Source organism: Cibotium barometz, chromosome 37, assembly GCF_041138505.1.
Source record: "Cibotium barometz isolate CiBa-2024 chromosome 37, ASM4113850v1, whole genome shotgun sequence".
NCBI lineage: Eukaryota > Viridiplantae > Streptophyta > Polypodiopsida > Cyatheales > Cibotiaceae > Cibotium > Cibotium barometz.
The window spans coordinates 33,838,647-33,856,525 of record NC_141082.1 but is presented as its reverse complement, the minus strand read 5'-3'; the positions used below and the strand labels follow the sequence as shown (position 1 = coordinate 33,856,525).

Sequence of the window (17,879 nt, the reverse complement as noted above, 5' to 3'; positions counted from 1 at the left end):
GAAGGAATGATTAGAAATAAGGATTTAAGCAGAGATTTATGATTAGTGACACCATGGTTTCATTAAATTATTATTTTTAAAGATAGCTGATTCTGTGAAAAAGGCAATTTCATATTGGTGGTGTGACTAGTTTAAGTTTGTATGTTAGAACAGGGATTCGTCAGACCCAGTGTCTCACCTTGGGGTGCGCCCGTTCTCTTTCAAAAAAGGAAAGATGGAATGTTAAGACTCTGTATTGACTATAGAGGACTGAATTAATTAACAATTAAGAATAGGTATCCTATTCCTAGGATTGATGAACTTCTGGATCGGTTAAGTAGGACCCAAATATTCACAAAGATAGATCTCAAATCCGGATACTACCAGATCAGAATCACGGAGTAGGACATCCCAAAGATAGCATTCAATACTCGCTATGGGCATTATGAGTTCAGAGTCATGCCGTTTGGATTGACTAATGCCCCAGTGACATTTAATCGTATGCAAGATATTCTCAGAGAATACTTGGATGATTTTGTTCTTGTCTTCTTTGATGAGATCTTGGTATACTCAAAGAATGTTGCAGACCATGAAGATCATGTGCGCAAGGTCCTGGAAATCCTAAGGAAACACCAACTCTTTGCAAAGAAGAGCAAAGATTCATAGTGTCAAAGGATGGGATTTCTCCTGACCCTGCAAAGATCCAAGCAGTCGTAGAATGGCCAAAACCCAAGTCAGTAAAGGAAGTCAGAGGATTCCTAGGGTTAATCGGATGGTATAGGATCTTTATACCTAGGTATGCGCAGATAGCATCCCCCTTAACTAACCTTCTCAAGAAGAGTACACTTTTTCAGCGGACTGCAATGTGTCAGAGTGCCTTTGACAAGCTAAAGACAACCTTACTAACCAACCCTGTCCTTAAATTACAAGATTTTACCAGACCCTTTGAGGTAGTTACTGATGCCAATGGATTTGTCTTAGGCGGTGCTCTGATGCAAGAAGGTCATGCAGTGGCCTATGAATCCAGAAAACTCAGAACACATGAGAGGAATTATGCCGTCCATGACGGAGTTACTCTCAGTAGTGTATGCTCTAAAGTTGTGGAGACATTATCTTTTGGGACAAAGGTTCACCTTGATGACAGATCATCAAAGTCTAAAGTGAATCATCAAAGTCTAAAGTGGATCTTCACCCAAAGGGATCTCAACATGCATCAAAGGAGATGGATGCAAACCCTACAGGAATTTGATTTTGAAATAAAGTATCAGTCGGGGAAAGAAATTGTGGTTGTAGATGCGCTCAGCAGAAAAGCCTCCTTGCTTGCAGTAACAGTGGTGTCAAATCCATTGATCAATGAAGCAAAGGAGAAAATCTTGCAGGACAAATTCTTTGCCCCTATTGCTACCCTTCTGATGTAGGAAAGCAAGACTCCTCAGGAAATGAGTCGAGTTCTTGGATACAAATTGGATGAAGGATGCATGTATTATAATAATCGGCTATGTATCCCCAATGATGAGGGAATAAAGAGAAGAATTCTGAGAGAAGCCCATGATAGCCTGATAGCTGGACATCCAGGGTTTATAAACACCTATATACACCTTATCATCATCATCTACTGAAACGCCAATAGATGCAAGGGATTCCACAATACCCTTGATCTTCAATGTATAGTCATTCACAGACATACTCTTGTTCTCCACAGTATGTTCATTCTTTAACTATATCTTTCGTGCCTTGGTATTCGTTTCATAGAGTTTTACCAAGGTGTCCCACGCCTCCTTGGGGGACTTGGCATCTTGTATGTGCCCAATCATGGTGTCCTGTATACTGATAGAAGAGAGCCAATACATAACTTTTCTGGCTCCTTGGTTCCAATCCTTGAAGTCTTTCACATCTGCAGCAGTCGGATTGATTCCGGTATCTCCGATATCTCCGGTGCCTCTTCATGCTCATCTTCTATGTAGTCCCAGTAACCCTTTCCCATGTCAACCTGAACCTCCAAGCATGGAAGTTGTTCTTATCAAGCTTCTTAGCAACAATCTGGTTTATGCCATTATTTGACATCTTGCCAGACACAAAAATTTCTCAGAAACAACACTCTGGTTTGTCTTGCACAAACTACTATATTTCCTACAGTGGTACTGTACTACACTCAAATGTCACAACTAGTGACCTCAATGTGCATACATACACCCAATGGAGACTGTTGACCTCCTTGCAGCACACACAATGTCTGCACAACAAATAGAGTTCTGCATAGAATCGATGACTTACCCGCAGTGCTTGAAATTGCCTACTTTCTGAAAAACGGAGGTCCTAACGCGCCTGAAACGCGTTTTTGGCCTGAAAAATACTGTCCCCGATAGTATAGTTGCCCTATAGCTTTACTCCCGCAAAGAAAGCTCCTCAATCACAGATTGTTTGCCGGTGCCTCCGGTAGAGCTCCCAACACAATGATGTAGTCGCCAACACAAATAGGGAAGAGTAGATGTTCTTACCCTCGTACACCGAGAGCTTGAGCTCTTGCAAGCACACACACACTCACAAAAACCTAAAAGAGAACACACAAGGTGTTCTCTCCATATGCCATGTCGCCTGACGAGTTCATGGGTTTTTTAGCACAAGCCACGCCCGAGTAAAGAGTGATGGCACAATAATATTTTGGGAGAGGGGCGGGCACTTCGGCCACACCATCGGGCACCACGACCGCTAACCCTAGTTCACCTGTAGAAACCCCACAAAGAGCCGCTACCTCCCTCAGGTCGCTCGTCCACTCGCAGAGCACAATGCTCGAGTAGTGGAGGTGGAGGCGGTTGTTATCCAAGTGGGGGCATGGATGGGTCTATGCCCCCACGTGAGCGTCCTTCCCCATCTAGCGCCAGAAGCACTCCATGCTCACGATCATCGCGACATTTCAACACACAGCCCACACCCGCCAATGGAGAAAATTTTTACACAATTGTCAATGCCAATGTGGTTTTGGATAATGTCGGGCGGCAGGAGATGAAGAGCTGCATCCGCGAGCTTTGCCACATTGTCTTTGCAAATGACTTTATGACTTTATGGTGGCCAAAGTTGGATAAAGACGAGAAAGATAGAGTCATAAATCAAATCAAGGATGAGTACAAGCCGGTCGACGATAGTGATGTCGTCCCCATAAGAAGGTGGATAAAGGACCACATGGTGGACGTCATGAAACATTGGTAGGGAGATGTGACTAGGAGAGTGAAGGCAGGGGGGGTGAGAAGCCTTGGTACATGAGCACCAAGGATTGGAATGAGGAGAGGCAAAAGCATGCTCGAAATCCCCAACACTATAAGCAACAAGAGGATGCAGCCAAAGCCCGAATGGAGAGCGTATGAAGCTCTCACTTTGGAAGCGGTGGTTGGGATGCATTCCATGTCTACTTTGTAAGTATCAACATTTATCTTGTATGTTTCATTTGATGTTATGTCTACTTTGTAAGTATCAACGCTTATCTTGTTGTTGTTCAATAGTTATGCTCAACCATCACATGATCTTTCCTCTCTTTCCTCTATTATTATTGCACCCTTGGTGGGTGCTGGGGATTTGTTGTGTAGATTTGCGCATAAGCATTATGCATAATGCTCATTCATGCTTTATGCATAAGCCTCAAGCATTGCTTTATGCATAAGGCCTCATGCGTATGCATAATACTTTATGCATAAGGCTCAAGCATTGCTTTATGCATAAGGCCTCATGCGTATGCATAATACTTTATGCATAAAGCCTTATGCATAAGCTTTATGCATAATGAATGTTGAGGGATAATTCATGTGTATGCTCTTATTAAAGTGTCTATGTGGGCTTTGTTATGTGTGTGTAGAAACATGTCTCGCACTCCAGATGAGACACCGGCTTACTCTCCATCCTTCTCTCCATATGCCATGTCGCCTAACCAGTTCATGGGTTTTTTAGCACAAGCCACGCTCGAGCAAAGAGGGATGGCACAACAATATTTTGGGAGAGGGGTGGGCACTTCGGCTCTGCACCATCGAGCACCACCACTGCTAAGTTCTAACCCTAGTTCACCTGTAGAAACCCCACAAAGAGCCGCTAGAACCCCTCCCTCAGGTCGCTTGTCCACTCGCAGAGCACAATGCTCAAGTAGTGGAGGTGGAGGCGGTTGTTGTCCAAGTGGGGGCACAGATGGGTCTACGCCCCCACGTGAGCATCCTTCCCCATCTAGTGCCAGAAGCACTCCATGCTCGCGATCATCGCAACATTTCGACACACAGCCCACACCCACGCCGCCGATGGAGAAAAGTTTTACACAATTGTCAATGGCAATGTGGTTTTGGATAATGTCGGGCAAGAGACGAAGAGCCGTATCCACGAGCTTTGCCACATTGTCTTTGCAAATGACTTCATGGCCAAAGTTGGATAAAGACAAGAAAGATAAAGTCATAAATCAAATCAAGGATGAGTACAAGCTGGCCGGCGGTAGTGATGTCGTCTCCATGAGGTGAATAAAGGACCACATGGTGGACGTCATGAAACATTGGCGGGGAGATGTGACTGGGAGAGTGAAGGCAGAGGGTGAGATGCCTTGGTACATGAGCACCGAGGCCCTGGAATGAGGAGAGGCAAAAGCATGCTCAAAATCCCCAACGCTACAATCAACAAGAGGATGAGGCCAAAGCCCGAATGGAGAGCATAGGAAGCTCTCACCTTGGAAGCGGCGGTTGGGACGCATTCCATGTCTACTTTGTAAGAATTAACATTTATCTTATATGTTTCATTTGATGTTATGTCTACATTGTAAGTATCAACGCTTATCTTGTTGTTTTAGTACTTTTAGAATCAAGTGGTTGGTCTCGACAGGCAACGAGAGAAGAGGAGGACATTGCTCGCCCGCCATAACACATACTTTCTTTTGGAGAAGCTTGAGCGAGAAGGCGCCTACCTCAATTAGGAGCGCATTGTAGATATGGTAAGTGTGCGGCAAGCCTTAACCTTATGATTTGTATACTTGCTTTTCCTTGTCATGTTAGATCATTGTTTTGGTATACCAAAAAAAGCGTCTTGTATGGTTTTTGCAAGGACCAATTGTTGATCCTGAGTGAGGGCTCCGCATAGAGTGGCCTTGCCCATGTCTTTCCCCTTGTACATACACATTTTGGTCAGTTCACATCTTTGTTTGAGCTTGTATAGATTGCATGATGCAAATTTTGGCTTATCTCGTTAAAGCTTGATATGTAAATTTCAATTTTGGCTTATCTCATCAGAGCTTGATATGTAAAATACACATCTTGCAATATAATTTGGCCATTGTTTGCGCTTGTGTGAATTGTGTACCTACTTTGTAATGGCAAAAATGTTATGGCACTCTCTCTAACTTTTTCAACAAATTTGCTTCGTTCTTCACATCAGAGTACAATTGACTTTGACCGTACTCTATAAATTTGGCATAATGGTGCATCTAGCTACAAGACTGGAGCTGGATGCACCATTATGCCAAAAAAAATTTAATACCTGCACAGCGGGTCGAAAGTTTCCTGCATCCGTAAATAGCGTCGAAAGTTTCCTACATCCGTCGAAAACAGCGTTGAAAGTTTCCTGCATCCATCGAAAATAGCGTCTAAATGACAGTCGAAATACGCGTCAAAATCGCAGTCGAAATAACCGTCGAAATATCAGTCGAGATAGGCGTCGAAAACACCATCAAAAAATGCATGGTAAAATTACTTATTTTGACCCTTATTTCGATGCTTATTTCGGCACTTATTTCGACGTTTTTTTTGACGGGTATTTCGACGTTTAGGGGATTTTGAGCTTAGTTCTTAAGGCGTCGAAAAAAGCGTGGATAATGGCCCCGCCTCTTGTAGTGCAACCTTTTTTAATCCTTGCATAATATTATAAAACAGGGGACTGTGGTCTGGTTTGGCTAGAGATGAGTTGATCCTTAGTGCTGGCAGTGAGCCAGGCACATTGCCCGTGCTGTGTTTCTAGAAGCTCCCATCTGCATTTCATTTCTAAATGCTCTCGGGAAGTTGCAAGGGCACCCCATGCAGACTGCATGTTTGCATATGCTTTAGTGATATAAGGATGTTGAGGCAGTCTGGTAAAGGACGAAAACCAGACCATAGTTAAAGCTATGCAGAGATTGAGAGATGATAGATTATCAGTCTTCTAGACCGATCTCCGTATGAGATCAAAGGTTTGATGTCCTATATCTTTTTATTAGAGCTCTGAAAACAACCCTCCTCCTCTTTGACCAGCTAAAGGCTGATTAATAGGCAATGGGAGCTCTAGATGTATGCAAACAAAGAGGGATGTGGCTGCCAGGCACATGTGACCTGCTCTTTAACACGCCTTGGGTTTTTTGACTAACATACGTAGCACCACGGCATTAGGAAGCTGACTGTCGTAGACTTGCTGCAAGCCATATGGCTTGGGGTCCTCAGCTTTATTTCCAAGGGCATCATCATGTACTAGGGCTTCAATGTCAGGCTCCATTATTCTCCATGGAAACCTCCCCTTTGCATTCTGAGATCATCAAGTCTATCTAGACTACACAAGCAAAACTAAACTGACATAAAACAAGGAAGAGATCTTTTCAAGGTTTTCCTTTAAGTACAACAGCGTTGCACTGAGATGAGAGATTGAATTGGGGCTCTGGATGGTCTACACGTGGCCACTGCTTGCTTTGTGTGCTTTCGCTTGCATATAATATATATATTCATACATATTCAATAAAGCTCTAGGTTAGATGAAGAAACATGTCATGCATTTCTTCTAAGGTAGGTATGATCATGCAATAACCAAGAGTAACAAGAAAGTGTGTTGGATTTTTTTTGGGACCAATATAAATATGTATTAAATATACCAAAAAAACACTTACACCTCAAATAACAAGTTTACCCTCAACTCCATTTAGCATATTACAGATCATATCCCATCTCTCATCTTCAAATACAAAAGATGAATTTTCCCATGAAATCTGAAACCCTAGTTGAATGCATGCTTCCATCAGAACCTTACTAGTACAGCCTTTAGGTGATTGATCTTCCAAAACAACTCCCTGCTTTGTCCATACTCTGACCTCAAGTCTTGCACCAACTGGATTTTCAATGAAGGCCGCATAGGTATATTTGATTTGTTTCACTTTATTGTACCATCTTTTGGTCCTGGGACCAAACTTTAGTGGTATGCACCTTGGCTTCTACATAGTAAATTTTTATTCACAATGCAAATTTGTAGAGATTTTCTCATTGTTTTCCTATAGAAGCTATAGTAGCGAAATTTGTTTGTTAAAAAGACCATGGGATTGAATTAAAAAGACCATGGGATTGAATTAAGAGAGTCTTGTAGGCATGGGCTTTGCAAGATATTTGGACTCTAGAAGCTTACTAATATTATGCTCAATTAATGACATAGCTGCCCATTTTGAGTCTACTTGTACTAAGGTTACGCACATTAACTTAAGGGTTCTCAAATGCACAATTTGAGTCTAGTTGTACATCAATCGGTAGAAAGTGTGGTACATGAATATAGAGAACGCCGATAACACATTGAAGAGAACGAAAACATATCAACGAGTTTAGTGCACGTATCAAGGAAGAGAAAGAAAACATATCAATGAGTTAATTAGAGCACATAAAAACGAGAAATGAACGGTTCATTTGTTTTTAGGTTGAATTAAAAAACTCTGAGCTGTCTTCTTAGTAGCCCTTTTCTACCTAGTGTGGCTATTGTCCCCACACCCACGTACATCGAAGTTGGTGCTTTATGTGGCTTTGATTGAACAAATATCTATATAGCTGTGCCAAGTTGACCTCAGCTCCGAAAACAAAAACAAAACAAAAGGTTAAACATATATCCATATAGATAGAAACGATGTCTTACAATCAAAGCAGCCGACCTCCAAGGAAAGGAGAGGAAAAGTTTTTATTTAATTTAAATAAAGGACTAAATTTAAGGAATAGGAGGTTGGGCCATATCATTGACGAGTTTCTTCCATTGGAGGTTGGAAGAACCGCCAGCCTTGATAGATTTTTGGGCGGCCTTCCGCCAGAGCGAGGTGGCATGTTTAAGCTGTGAAGAGGTGTCTCCTTGCATGAGGGCACGAGCTTGTCGCTCGACCTCGTCTCTGTGTATGAGACCATTGTGGTCCGCCTCCAAATGTAATCCCACGTTCCAGGCGTCCACAGAACACCTATTGTTGAGCATTTGGTCTGCAAAGTAGGGCCACCCAAGCATGGGCACCCCGGCGGAGATGCTCTCCAATGTGGAGTTCCAGCCACAGTGTGTTAGGAAGCCGCCCACGGCCGGGTGGGTGAGTACTTGGAGCTGGGGTGCCCATTCCACGAAGCATGCACGCCCTTGCACTCTTTCTAGGTAGCCTTTGGGGAAGAGGGATGTGTCGCCGTACATGAGGTCCGGTCGGATCACCCAAAGCCCAAGCCCAAGGTCAGGTGTTCAAACTGTTGGGCGGACATGACAGCAATGCTCCCAAACGAGACATACAGAACTGATGACCGTTCTCGCCCGTTTAGCCATTTTAGGCAATTGTGGTCTTCTGGCCACAGGGCAGCCGTTCCATACGAGGCTAGCCGCCCGTCTCCACCCTCTTCGAAATACGACAGTGGTAGCAGAGGTCCCACTGTGTATATGGGATTGTTCTCCTCTCTCAAGGCTTCCATTGAACCTTGCTCAAGCTCTTCAAACGTGTTGATTGCAATCCACGTGCTCTCCTTTAGCCTTTGATACGGCTCCAGAAAGGCGTTGAACATGAAGTCTTGCGTATCGTAGGACTGCAAATACGTGTTTAGCTCCGTCACCTTCAGCGGTGGCACTCCTCGCACCCATGTTATTCGCTCAGGCTCTGTAAACGCAGTGGCACAACTTATTAGAAGAGAAATATAGCTTGTTTCCATAATCCTCATTAGAGTATGATTATCTTGATCACTAGCCACTACTAAGCGTAGAAATCAAGGATGGATGTCATCGTGAAGCCCAATCCCGTCCATTAGCTTATATGTGCAGCCTCTCCATTAGTTCAGCAGTTAAAGCCCAGCCCCATTCATTAGCTAATTATACCATTAAATCCAATTCAATCGACTAAATTAATAATTAAAAGCAAGTGCTTCATCTTCTCCGCTATGCAATACATAGTAATTGATTAGGAGAAGGTTAACCCACTTAATCATAAATTTTGGTCCTATAAATTACTTAGTGATGAAGGCTCACCCTTAGGAGATCGATGCCCTTGATTAACAGCCATGACGGATGCAATGGTACCAGCTGAAGCAGTCCAAAAAGCAAGCCTTCTGAGGCCAAATCTGGTGGCCACATCTTGTGTGAAGTAGAGGTAAAGGTCCGAAATCATGCAGGTGACAGGGGTGTCCTCGGATTGCAGTAGACCTTCCACCAGCTCTTCGAAAACCGGCTTCAAGCTATAGAAAGACTTGGCCAGCTCAACGAGGGTGTCTTGCCCACTGGTGCTCCCGTTCTCTCTCTTGTCCCTTATCTCTGCAAAGCGTATGTCAAGGCCCTGCTCTTCAAAACGGGGCTGCAAATTATTCTTCAGAAGTGCATGATTATGCTGTGTGTTAACAAATGTGATTATGAAGCCTTCTAAAGCAAGCTTTATAGATAAGTGCATCATGGGTCCTATGTGGCCTTGTGCAGGGAATGGGATGACAAGTGCATGTGGTTTAATGAGCTGGCTAGGAAGGCCCATACTGTTTGTTGACACGAGAAAAGGTTTGATTAGCTGCCTAACTGCGATCAGCTTAGTGAAGTGAAGTGAGACCCTAATTAAACAAGCGATGGGCTCTATATAAGGTGTCGAGAGCCTTAATGTGCAAGCTCTGCGAGGATCTTGAGCTGAGAGAGAGAGAGAGAGAGAGAGATGTTATGCTGTGCGCTCTGCACTTGCCACTGATGATGATAATGAGTGTGAGGAAGATGGTCACCATTTTTATACATAAACATCAAGCGAGAAGATGTTCTCTGTTTTTGGTATAAAATAATAATAATATGGCATCTTTTGAAAATTTTACCGTTGACCGGAATAGAATATTTCACCTTAAAATTTGAAAAGGCTCTCACACACAAACCCCTTTAGTTGACTTGGCAACTTACCTTAGAATCTGCATCAGTGTCGTCACCTTAGACCTCATGAAGACGTCCCCCCTTACGCTAGCGCACGTGGCTTAATGGGCATTGAGAGAATAGCCATCTGTAACATGCTATTCATGTCCCTTAAAACCATCTGTAACATGCTATTCATGTCCCTTAAAAAAAGACCCCTTTTTGGAAAAACCATCTGTAACATGCTATTCATGTCCCTTAAAAAAAGACCCCTTTTTGGAAAAACCATGTCTTGCGTACAATCATATCTGAAAAGTACACTAAATTTCTATGTTTTCGGATTTCCTAAATTTGATCTAAAAGTCAAAATGTCCTTAAAAATACACTTTATAAATTTAAAAATGTGTACACTAAAAAGTGATTTGCTAAATTTGATCTAAAAGTGAAAATGTCCTTAAAAATACACTTTATAAATTTAAAATACACTAAAAAACTATTTATTAAAGTGTACAAAATAATCCCAAAATAAAATTTCAAGTTTTATAACAGACGCTTACAAAGAATTCATCAACTTTTTTGTAATAATTTATTTTTAACTCCTCTATATTGTTTTTAAAAAAAAGACACACTTCTTAATTTAGTCAAAGATAATGAAGTGATGTAAAATTTCTCCACACTAAAATTTTAATTTATTATTTTACTTTTATTTTAAACTTACATTAATTAAATTTAAAATAGTATATATCTTATTTTAACTTGTGATAATATTTTATCATAAATTTATAAGTTTTTTATATGATAAAAATATTAAAGGATGATATATAGATAACGGCTATTGATTGCAAATATGGTTAATACGTATAAACATTTCAAGTTCAATAAAAAATACATAATGGGTATCGAATTTGTTATTGATTTTGAATATAGAACTAGATATTGAGAAAAATACATCTAGATATTAATTTTGAATATGAAACTAGATACTAAGAAAATACATCTAGGTATTAATTTTGAATATGAAACTAGATATTGAGATGTTGAAAGATTTTTTTAAAAACGGATAAGTTTTTTACACTTCAATTTATTTAAAATTATTCACTATAATATTTTATTTACAGGTGAGATTTTAATACCATAAATCCATCTATTTCTTTATTGTATTATAAATAAGTATATAGCTCTTTTAGAAAAAAAGTCCAAAACAAGTAAAAGATTTTGTCTTGTTTTAGAAAACGGACACCAAGTATTTGAAAATACATCATTTGGATGCTAAGTATCCAAATTGAGTTGAAAACATGCAAACCTAGTCTAAAACAAATAAAAGTTGCACGTTCTAGAAAATGCATGCCAACTTGAAAACCTTGTGTGTTTACAACACGAATTGTGTTAAAAACGAGTAGAGAGCTTTCAAACCAAGTTAAAGCTACCTATTTTGGAAAATGAATACAAAGCTCAAAAGCCTTGCATGTTTTCAACACATGTGAAAAACACACAAGCCTTTCAACTTGGTATTTATTTTTTAAAACAAACAATGATATTCTACTTTGTTATTTGAAACAAAAATTTATATTCTACTTTTTGGTTTTTTTCTAAAAAGCGCTACCAAAGTTTGAGTTTTCTTGAAATACAATAACTTGAGCTATAATACACAATTTTTAAATATTTTGGCACCAACATAACATTTAGATTGTAGGCATGTCTTTTGAATGTAATCTAAATGTTACCTTGGTGCCATTTTTTTTTGAGTACATAGCTCAAGCTATTGTATTTTTAAAAAAGCTTAATTTTTTGTAGCCCCTTTTTAAAGAAAACCCAAAACAAGTCAAATATCTTTGCTTGTTTCAAAAAATGATACCAAGTTGAAAGTCTTGAGCTGAGAGAGAGAGATGTTATGCTGTGTGCTCTGCACTTGCCACTGATGATGATAATGAGTGTGAGGAAGATGGTCACCATTTTTATACATAAACATCAAGCGAGAAGATGTTCTCTGTTTTTGGTATAAAATAATAATATGGCATCTTTTGAAAATTTTACCGTTGACCGGAATAGTCTAATTTGGAATATTTCACCTTAAAATTTGAAAAGGATCTCACACACAAACCCCTTTAGTTGACTTGGCAACTTACCTTAGAATCTGCATCAGTGTCGTCACCTTAGACCTCATGAAGACGTCCCCCCTTACGCTAGGGAGAATGCCCCACGCCAATCATGTAGCTTAATGGGCATTGGGAGAATAGCCCAGTGCACATGCCCCACATGCCCCATGCCCTTTTTTTTAATAGCATTTTGGTCATTACATACTTGCGAAATGCACGTAAAAAATTACACTAAAATTCAAAAAAAAAAACTTGCTATATTTCATCAAACCCATCAATCAAGGGTACCTGCCAAAAATCAAGCCTCGCCGAGTGCTAAAACTTGACCTCTGCGGAAGCTGAGGTTGCAAGTTCAATACTCGCCCCTCCCTCCCCGCCGCCAGTCCATGAGGGGGGTGATTAAAGAAATGACCCCCCCCAAAAAAAGGGGGGGAACTTATTCTTCATGACAGTTTGAGCACCAATTTTTTTTAAAACATTCTTCATGACAGTTTGAGCACTAATTTTTTTCTCGCATATGACAATACTATAACATAGTGAACAAGTGTGACCACAAGTGACATACACATTTGAATAAGCATCCATCCACATGCATCCACATACTATTGAAAACTCAAAGGTAACCTTAAGTAAACTATACCGCACCTAATATGTCAACATACATATTTTAAAACCATCGGTAACGTGCTATTCATGTCCCTTAAAAAAAGATCCCTTTTTGGAAAAACCATGTCTTACATACAATCATATCTAAAAAGTACACTAAATTTCTATGTTTTGGGATTTGCTAAATTTCATCTAAAAGTGAAAATGTCCTTAAAAATACACTTTATAAATTTAAAATACACTAAAAAACTATTGATTAAAGTGTACAAAATAATCCCAAAATAAAATTTCAAGTTTTATAACAGACGCTTACAAAGAATTCATCAATTTTTTTGTAATAATTTATTTTTAACTCCTCTATATTTTTTTTGAAAAAAGACACACTTCTTAATTTAGTCAAAGATAATGAAGTGATGTAAAATTTCTCCACACTAAAATTTTAATTTATTATTTTACTTTTATTTTAAACTTACATTAATTAAATTTAAAATAGTATATATCTTATTTTAACTTGTGATAATATTTTATCATAAATTTATAAGTTTTTTATATGATAAAAATATTAAAGGATGATATATAGATAACGGCTATTGATTGCAAATATGGTTAATACGTATAAACATTTCAAGTTCAATAAAAAACACATAATGGGTATCGAATTTGTTATTGATTTTGAATATAGAACTAGATATTGAGAAAAATACATCTAGATATTAATTTTGAATATGAAACTAGATACTAAGAAAATACATCCAGGTATTAATTTTGAATATGAAACTAGATATTGAGATGTTGAAAGATTTTTTAAAAAACGGATAAGTTTTTTACACTTCAATTTATTCAAAATTATTCACTATAATATTTTATTTACAGGTGAGATTTTAATACCATAAATCCATCTATTTCTTTATTGTATTATAAATAAGTATATAGCTTTTTTAGAAAAAAAAAGTCCAAAACAAGTAAAAGATTTTGTCTTGTTTTAGAAAATGGACACCAAGTATTTGAAAATACATCATTTGGATGCTAAGTATCCAAATTGAGTTGAAAACATGCAAACCTAGTCTAAAACAAATAAAAGTTGCACGTTCTAGAAAATGCATGCTGTGAGGCAGCTCAAGAACACAAGAAGGCCACTATAGCTCGCCGACTCACCACCTGCAGAACACTCACAAGCACAAGGGGCACCACCAGCTTCTCTAGCTGGAAAGAAAAAATCTCTCTCTCTCTCTCTCTCTCTACCACCTAGAGATACCCAAAGAAAGGCAGTTTCAACAGCTCATATATCTCATTATCAAAGCCTTTTATCTGTCAGCAAGGCTAGGCCACTCACATATCATCAACACAAACCCTATTGTCCATTTACAAGGGGTCACATATATTTTTTATCAAATGACAAGCTTCAACCACTCATCCTCGCACTCTCCTTTTATCACACACTCACAGCAACAACTCACCCACACACTGCCCAAGCTTCTCTTGGTCTCACACCAGAGGCCTTGAAACAAAACGGCCACCTCCCAGTAGAAAGCCAGCAGCTGCACCAACACTAGTCACCTCTGAGGCAGCAGCCCATGCAGCTTTCCTCGCGACTGTCAACCCTTTGGCAGCTTCTCTGCCTTCGCAATCACCAGCCCAACATCACTGAAAGGAGACGGTGACCCCTTCTGCTTCAGTCTCAACGCCAGCCTTACCTATATCGCCAACTCTTGCAGCCCTATGCACCACCCACGCGGCTCGAAATCATTGCCTGCAGTCAGCCTTCTACAGCCCACACAAAACTTTTACAAGGTGGCCAACACTCTGGCTCTCTTCGCACATCTGGCTGCGCTCCTTTCACACCATACGGCTACAGCTGCACAATCACTAGAGGGCGCCCCACCTACTAGGCAGCTCTCCTCTGCACCCCAGCCCTTGACGGCCACTAGCTTACGGTTGAGCTCTTTTCACGTTAGCTCTCCACTCGCCTCAGCTCTACAAAATCACCAAGCGCTGCCACCTTCTCCACGCACAAGACCACTGGTCGGAGCTGCATCACTGGATCACCTGGCCTTCCACACGGCGGCCAATTCTTTGCTCACTCTCCACATAGCCACTTCAGCGCTGCCACCTTCCCTCTGGTCTCACGATCACCCGGACGCTTCACTACAGCAAGCGCGACCTCCTCATGGACCTCTGGCTCCTCAGCGAGGCGGTTCCTCACCCTCTTTGCCTGTACTGCACCAGCGCCTCTGCACGGGCGACCTTCTCCTCAAAAGGCGGCAACTTACCCTTCGTCACCACCAGGGCCTTGTCTGTCTCCAGATCACCCGGCCTCTGGCTCGCTACCACCTCCAAGGCCGCCCCCTCGCTGGCTACTCTCTTTTTTTTCTCTCCTCCGGACCTCCACTCCATTCCTTCGAAGCGCCACCCTTCGACCGTCTTCCAGATGGTTTCGCTGGTAGCCGAAAGATCGTCCACTTGGTCTCCTACAAATTGACCATGTGTATCATATATTTTTTATTTACTTAAAGCCTCAAAGCCATAAAATAATGGCCACACTAATGCTAAAAGACTCTGCTTCTCCTTTCTTCGGATCATCACGCCGCGCCCATAACTTTCCAATACCAAAGCTGCCCCCCTCTTCACTTCCTGCTGTAGCTACTTACCAAATCTGACAATTGCCAGTCGGTGCCCTGCTTTTAGCAATTATCTGCACACCATACTATTGCAATAAAACTCCCAGATCTCCAGCGTCTGCTCCCAAAAAAACACGTGCATATACCAGTTCACTGCCAAACCACTCGGCCTGTACATTTGCTAGGGCATTCAGGGCAAAATTTCTTTGCACACCACGCATCCCATATGTACACAGACCCAAAATATCTTTCAGATTTTAGCCTGACACATGCCAACTTGAAAACCTTGTGTGTTTACAACACGAATTGTGTTAAAAACGAGTAGAGAGCTTTCAAAACAAGTTAAAGCTACCTATTTTGGAAAATGAATACAAAGCTCAAAAGCCTTGCATGTTTTCAACACATGTGAAAAACACACAAGCCTTTCAACTTGGTATTTATTTTTTAAAACAAACAATGATATTCTACTTTGTTATTTGAAACAAAAATTTATATTCTACTTGCTTTTTGGTTTTTTTCTAAAAAGCGCTACCAAAGTTTGAGTTTTCTTGAAATACAATAACTTGAGCTATAATACACAATTTTTAAATATTTTGGCACCAACATAACATTTAGATTGTAGGCATGTCTTTTGAATGTAATCTAAATGTTACCTTGGTGCCATTTTTTTTTGAGTACATAGCTCAAGCTATTGTATTTTTAAAAAAGCTTAATTTTTTGTAGCCCCTTTTTAAAGAAAACCCAAAACAAGTCAAATATCTTTGCTTGTTTCAAAAAATGATACCAAGTTGAAAGTCTTTTATGTTTTTACCATAGTTCGTGTTGAAACACAACACAAGTCTTTTAACTTGGTATGAATTCATACAACACACAAGTCTTTGAACTTGATATCGATATTCTAAAACGTGCAAATTTACTTGTTTTGGAGGCTCCCTATCCCATTTTAGAAAAATGGATACCAAGTATCTAATTTCAACACAATGTGTGTTTTCAACATAATGTACATACTTGGTATCCATTTTTCAAAACAAGCAAGGAAGACAAATTTAGGAATTTTGGGAATTATTCGAGTCCCATTTCTTATAGGATTGGTTGGAAACTCGATATTTTTGTGTAGTTTGAGCTAACATCTATTTGTTGGTGCACTCTTTGTGCCATTAGATTATATCTTGACACAACTATTTGGCGTATTGGTTTGTAGTTGTATAGATACATATGTCAATGCAACAATATTGGAAGGACAAGGGAAACATGACACTAAACTTAATTGAGATTATACAACACCTTTCATATGAAGAAGATAATGTTAAATACTATCTCCACTTTGAGACATTGAAGTAAAAACATGGGCTTTATTTAATTTTCCAAAAGAATTCTAAATAGCACTTAAAAAGGAACCTTAGAAATGAGAGATCTCTAAAGGGTGTGGTGTTAGAAACAACAAAACAAAAAGTAAATCTCAATGACAGTAGCAATGTGCTAAGTTTACGATTGATCCACAGATAAAAACCCATCTTAGACATTATATCAAGATTATAAATCATGATATATATGCTCAAATTTGAGGGACATTGAAGTAAAAACATGGGATAATAATGCCAAAGAACACTTGGAAAAGGAACCTTAGAATTGAGGGATCTCCAAAGAGTGTGGTGTTTAGAAACACCAGAAGCAATCAAATTTCAATGAGATTGTTACATTCAAGTTTACAATTCATCTGACAAAAACCCTTCGTAGACACTTTGTCAAGATAATAATTGAGTACAAGTTGTATCTCAAACATAGCGTTTTCTCATGTATTGCTCCAATACATACAAAGTTTCTCTATTCATAAGCTGCTTTATTTACTAAAGTGTTGCAAGTATACTCCCGTTTGTTCTTTGCATAAATCCAACCAAGTAACTATGCACTGATTGTTGTCTCCAAAAAACTTTGAAGCTCCTCTATATTTTGATTCCACATCTTTGGAAAAATCAAGTAGGTTCCGGGCATATTCCCCATTACATTGTAGAGGGTATCATAAAAAATTAGCGTGTTATTTCCATCTAGGTCATGAAAAATTCTCCATGCTACATCCAAGTTTTTGTGGTATACAAATCGATATCCAATTAGAAGATCCGTCTTTTGACATGCTGCCTGTCCTGCTACGACCTTAAACTTTTGATGGTGCCGAGGAAAGCACAACTCAAGAATGCGTCGAGTCCTTTGTAGTCTATTAGTACTCCAGATCCATACCTCAAACCATTGCATACAAAAATCAAGGAAAGTGAATGCATCTTTACGAATCAAATGCCAAACACTTGTATTCTCTTCCACAAGATGCATATGTTTGGCCTAGTCTGGACATACATCACCATGTTGCATCTCAATGGTCTTAAGTAAAACACCATTGAGTTCAAGTATCAATACTCTTCTTTGTTTCCTTATTGTATCTGGGGGTGGTGGAACTCTTTTGCTTCAAGGTACATAAGTCACCAATGATTGGTGCCACCTCAATAGTAAGTTTTCTGTACACTTGAAA

The 17,879-nt window shown here is 39.8% G+C and overlaps 2 protein-coding genes across 2 annotated transcripts; both read right to left on the bottom strand.

Annotated features, from left to right (window-relative positions):
* Window positions 1–7,865: 7,865 nt before the first annotated feature.
* On the bottom strand, window positions 7,866–9,895 carry LOC147617206 (UDP-glycosyltransferase 85A8-like). Its single transcript, XM_086776818.1, has 2 exons — window positions 9,193–9,895; window positions 7,866–8,827 (listed from the first exon to the last, which is right to left on the bottom strand). The coding sequence occupies exons 1-2, from the start codon at window positions 9,683–9,685 to the stop codon at window positions 8,391–8,393; spliced, it is 930 nt and encodes a 309-aa protein (XP_086632944.1). The 5' UTR covers window positions 9,686–9,895; the 3' UTR covers window positions 7,866–8,390.
* LOC147617207 (UDP-glycosyltransferase 85A3-like) lies at window positions 7,918–8,376 on the bottom strand. Its single transcript, XM_086776451.1, has one exon. It carries the CDS (start codon window positions 8,374–8,376, stop codon window positions 7,918–7,920), a length of 459 nt encoding a protein of 152 aa, XP_086632577.1.
* Window positions 9,896–17,879: the final 7,984 nt, after the last annotated feature.

What these genes read in the sequence shown, in the direction of transcription:
- LOC147617206 (XM_086776818.1), bottom strand. Translation starts at nt 9,685, where the DNA reads ATGGGCCTTCCTAGCCAGCTCATTAAACCACATGCACTTGTCATCCCA. An exon ending in AGGGCATCGATCTCCTAAGG is followed by an intron (nt 8,828 to 9,192) that starts GTGAGCCTTCAT and finishes CTGCGTTTACAG; the next exon opens with AGCCTGAGCGAATAACATGG.
- LOC147617207 (XM_086776451.1), bottom strand. Translation starts at nt 8,376, where the DNA reads ATGTACGGCGACACATCCCTCTTCCCCAAAGGCTACCTAGAAAGAGTG.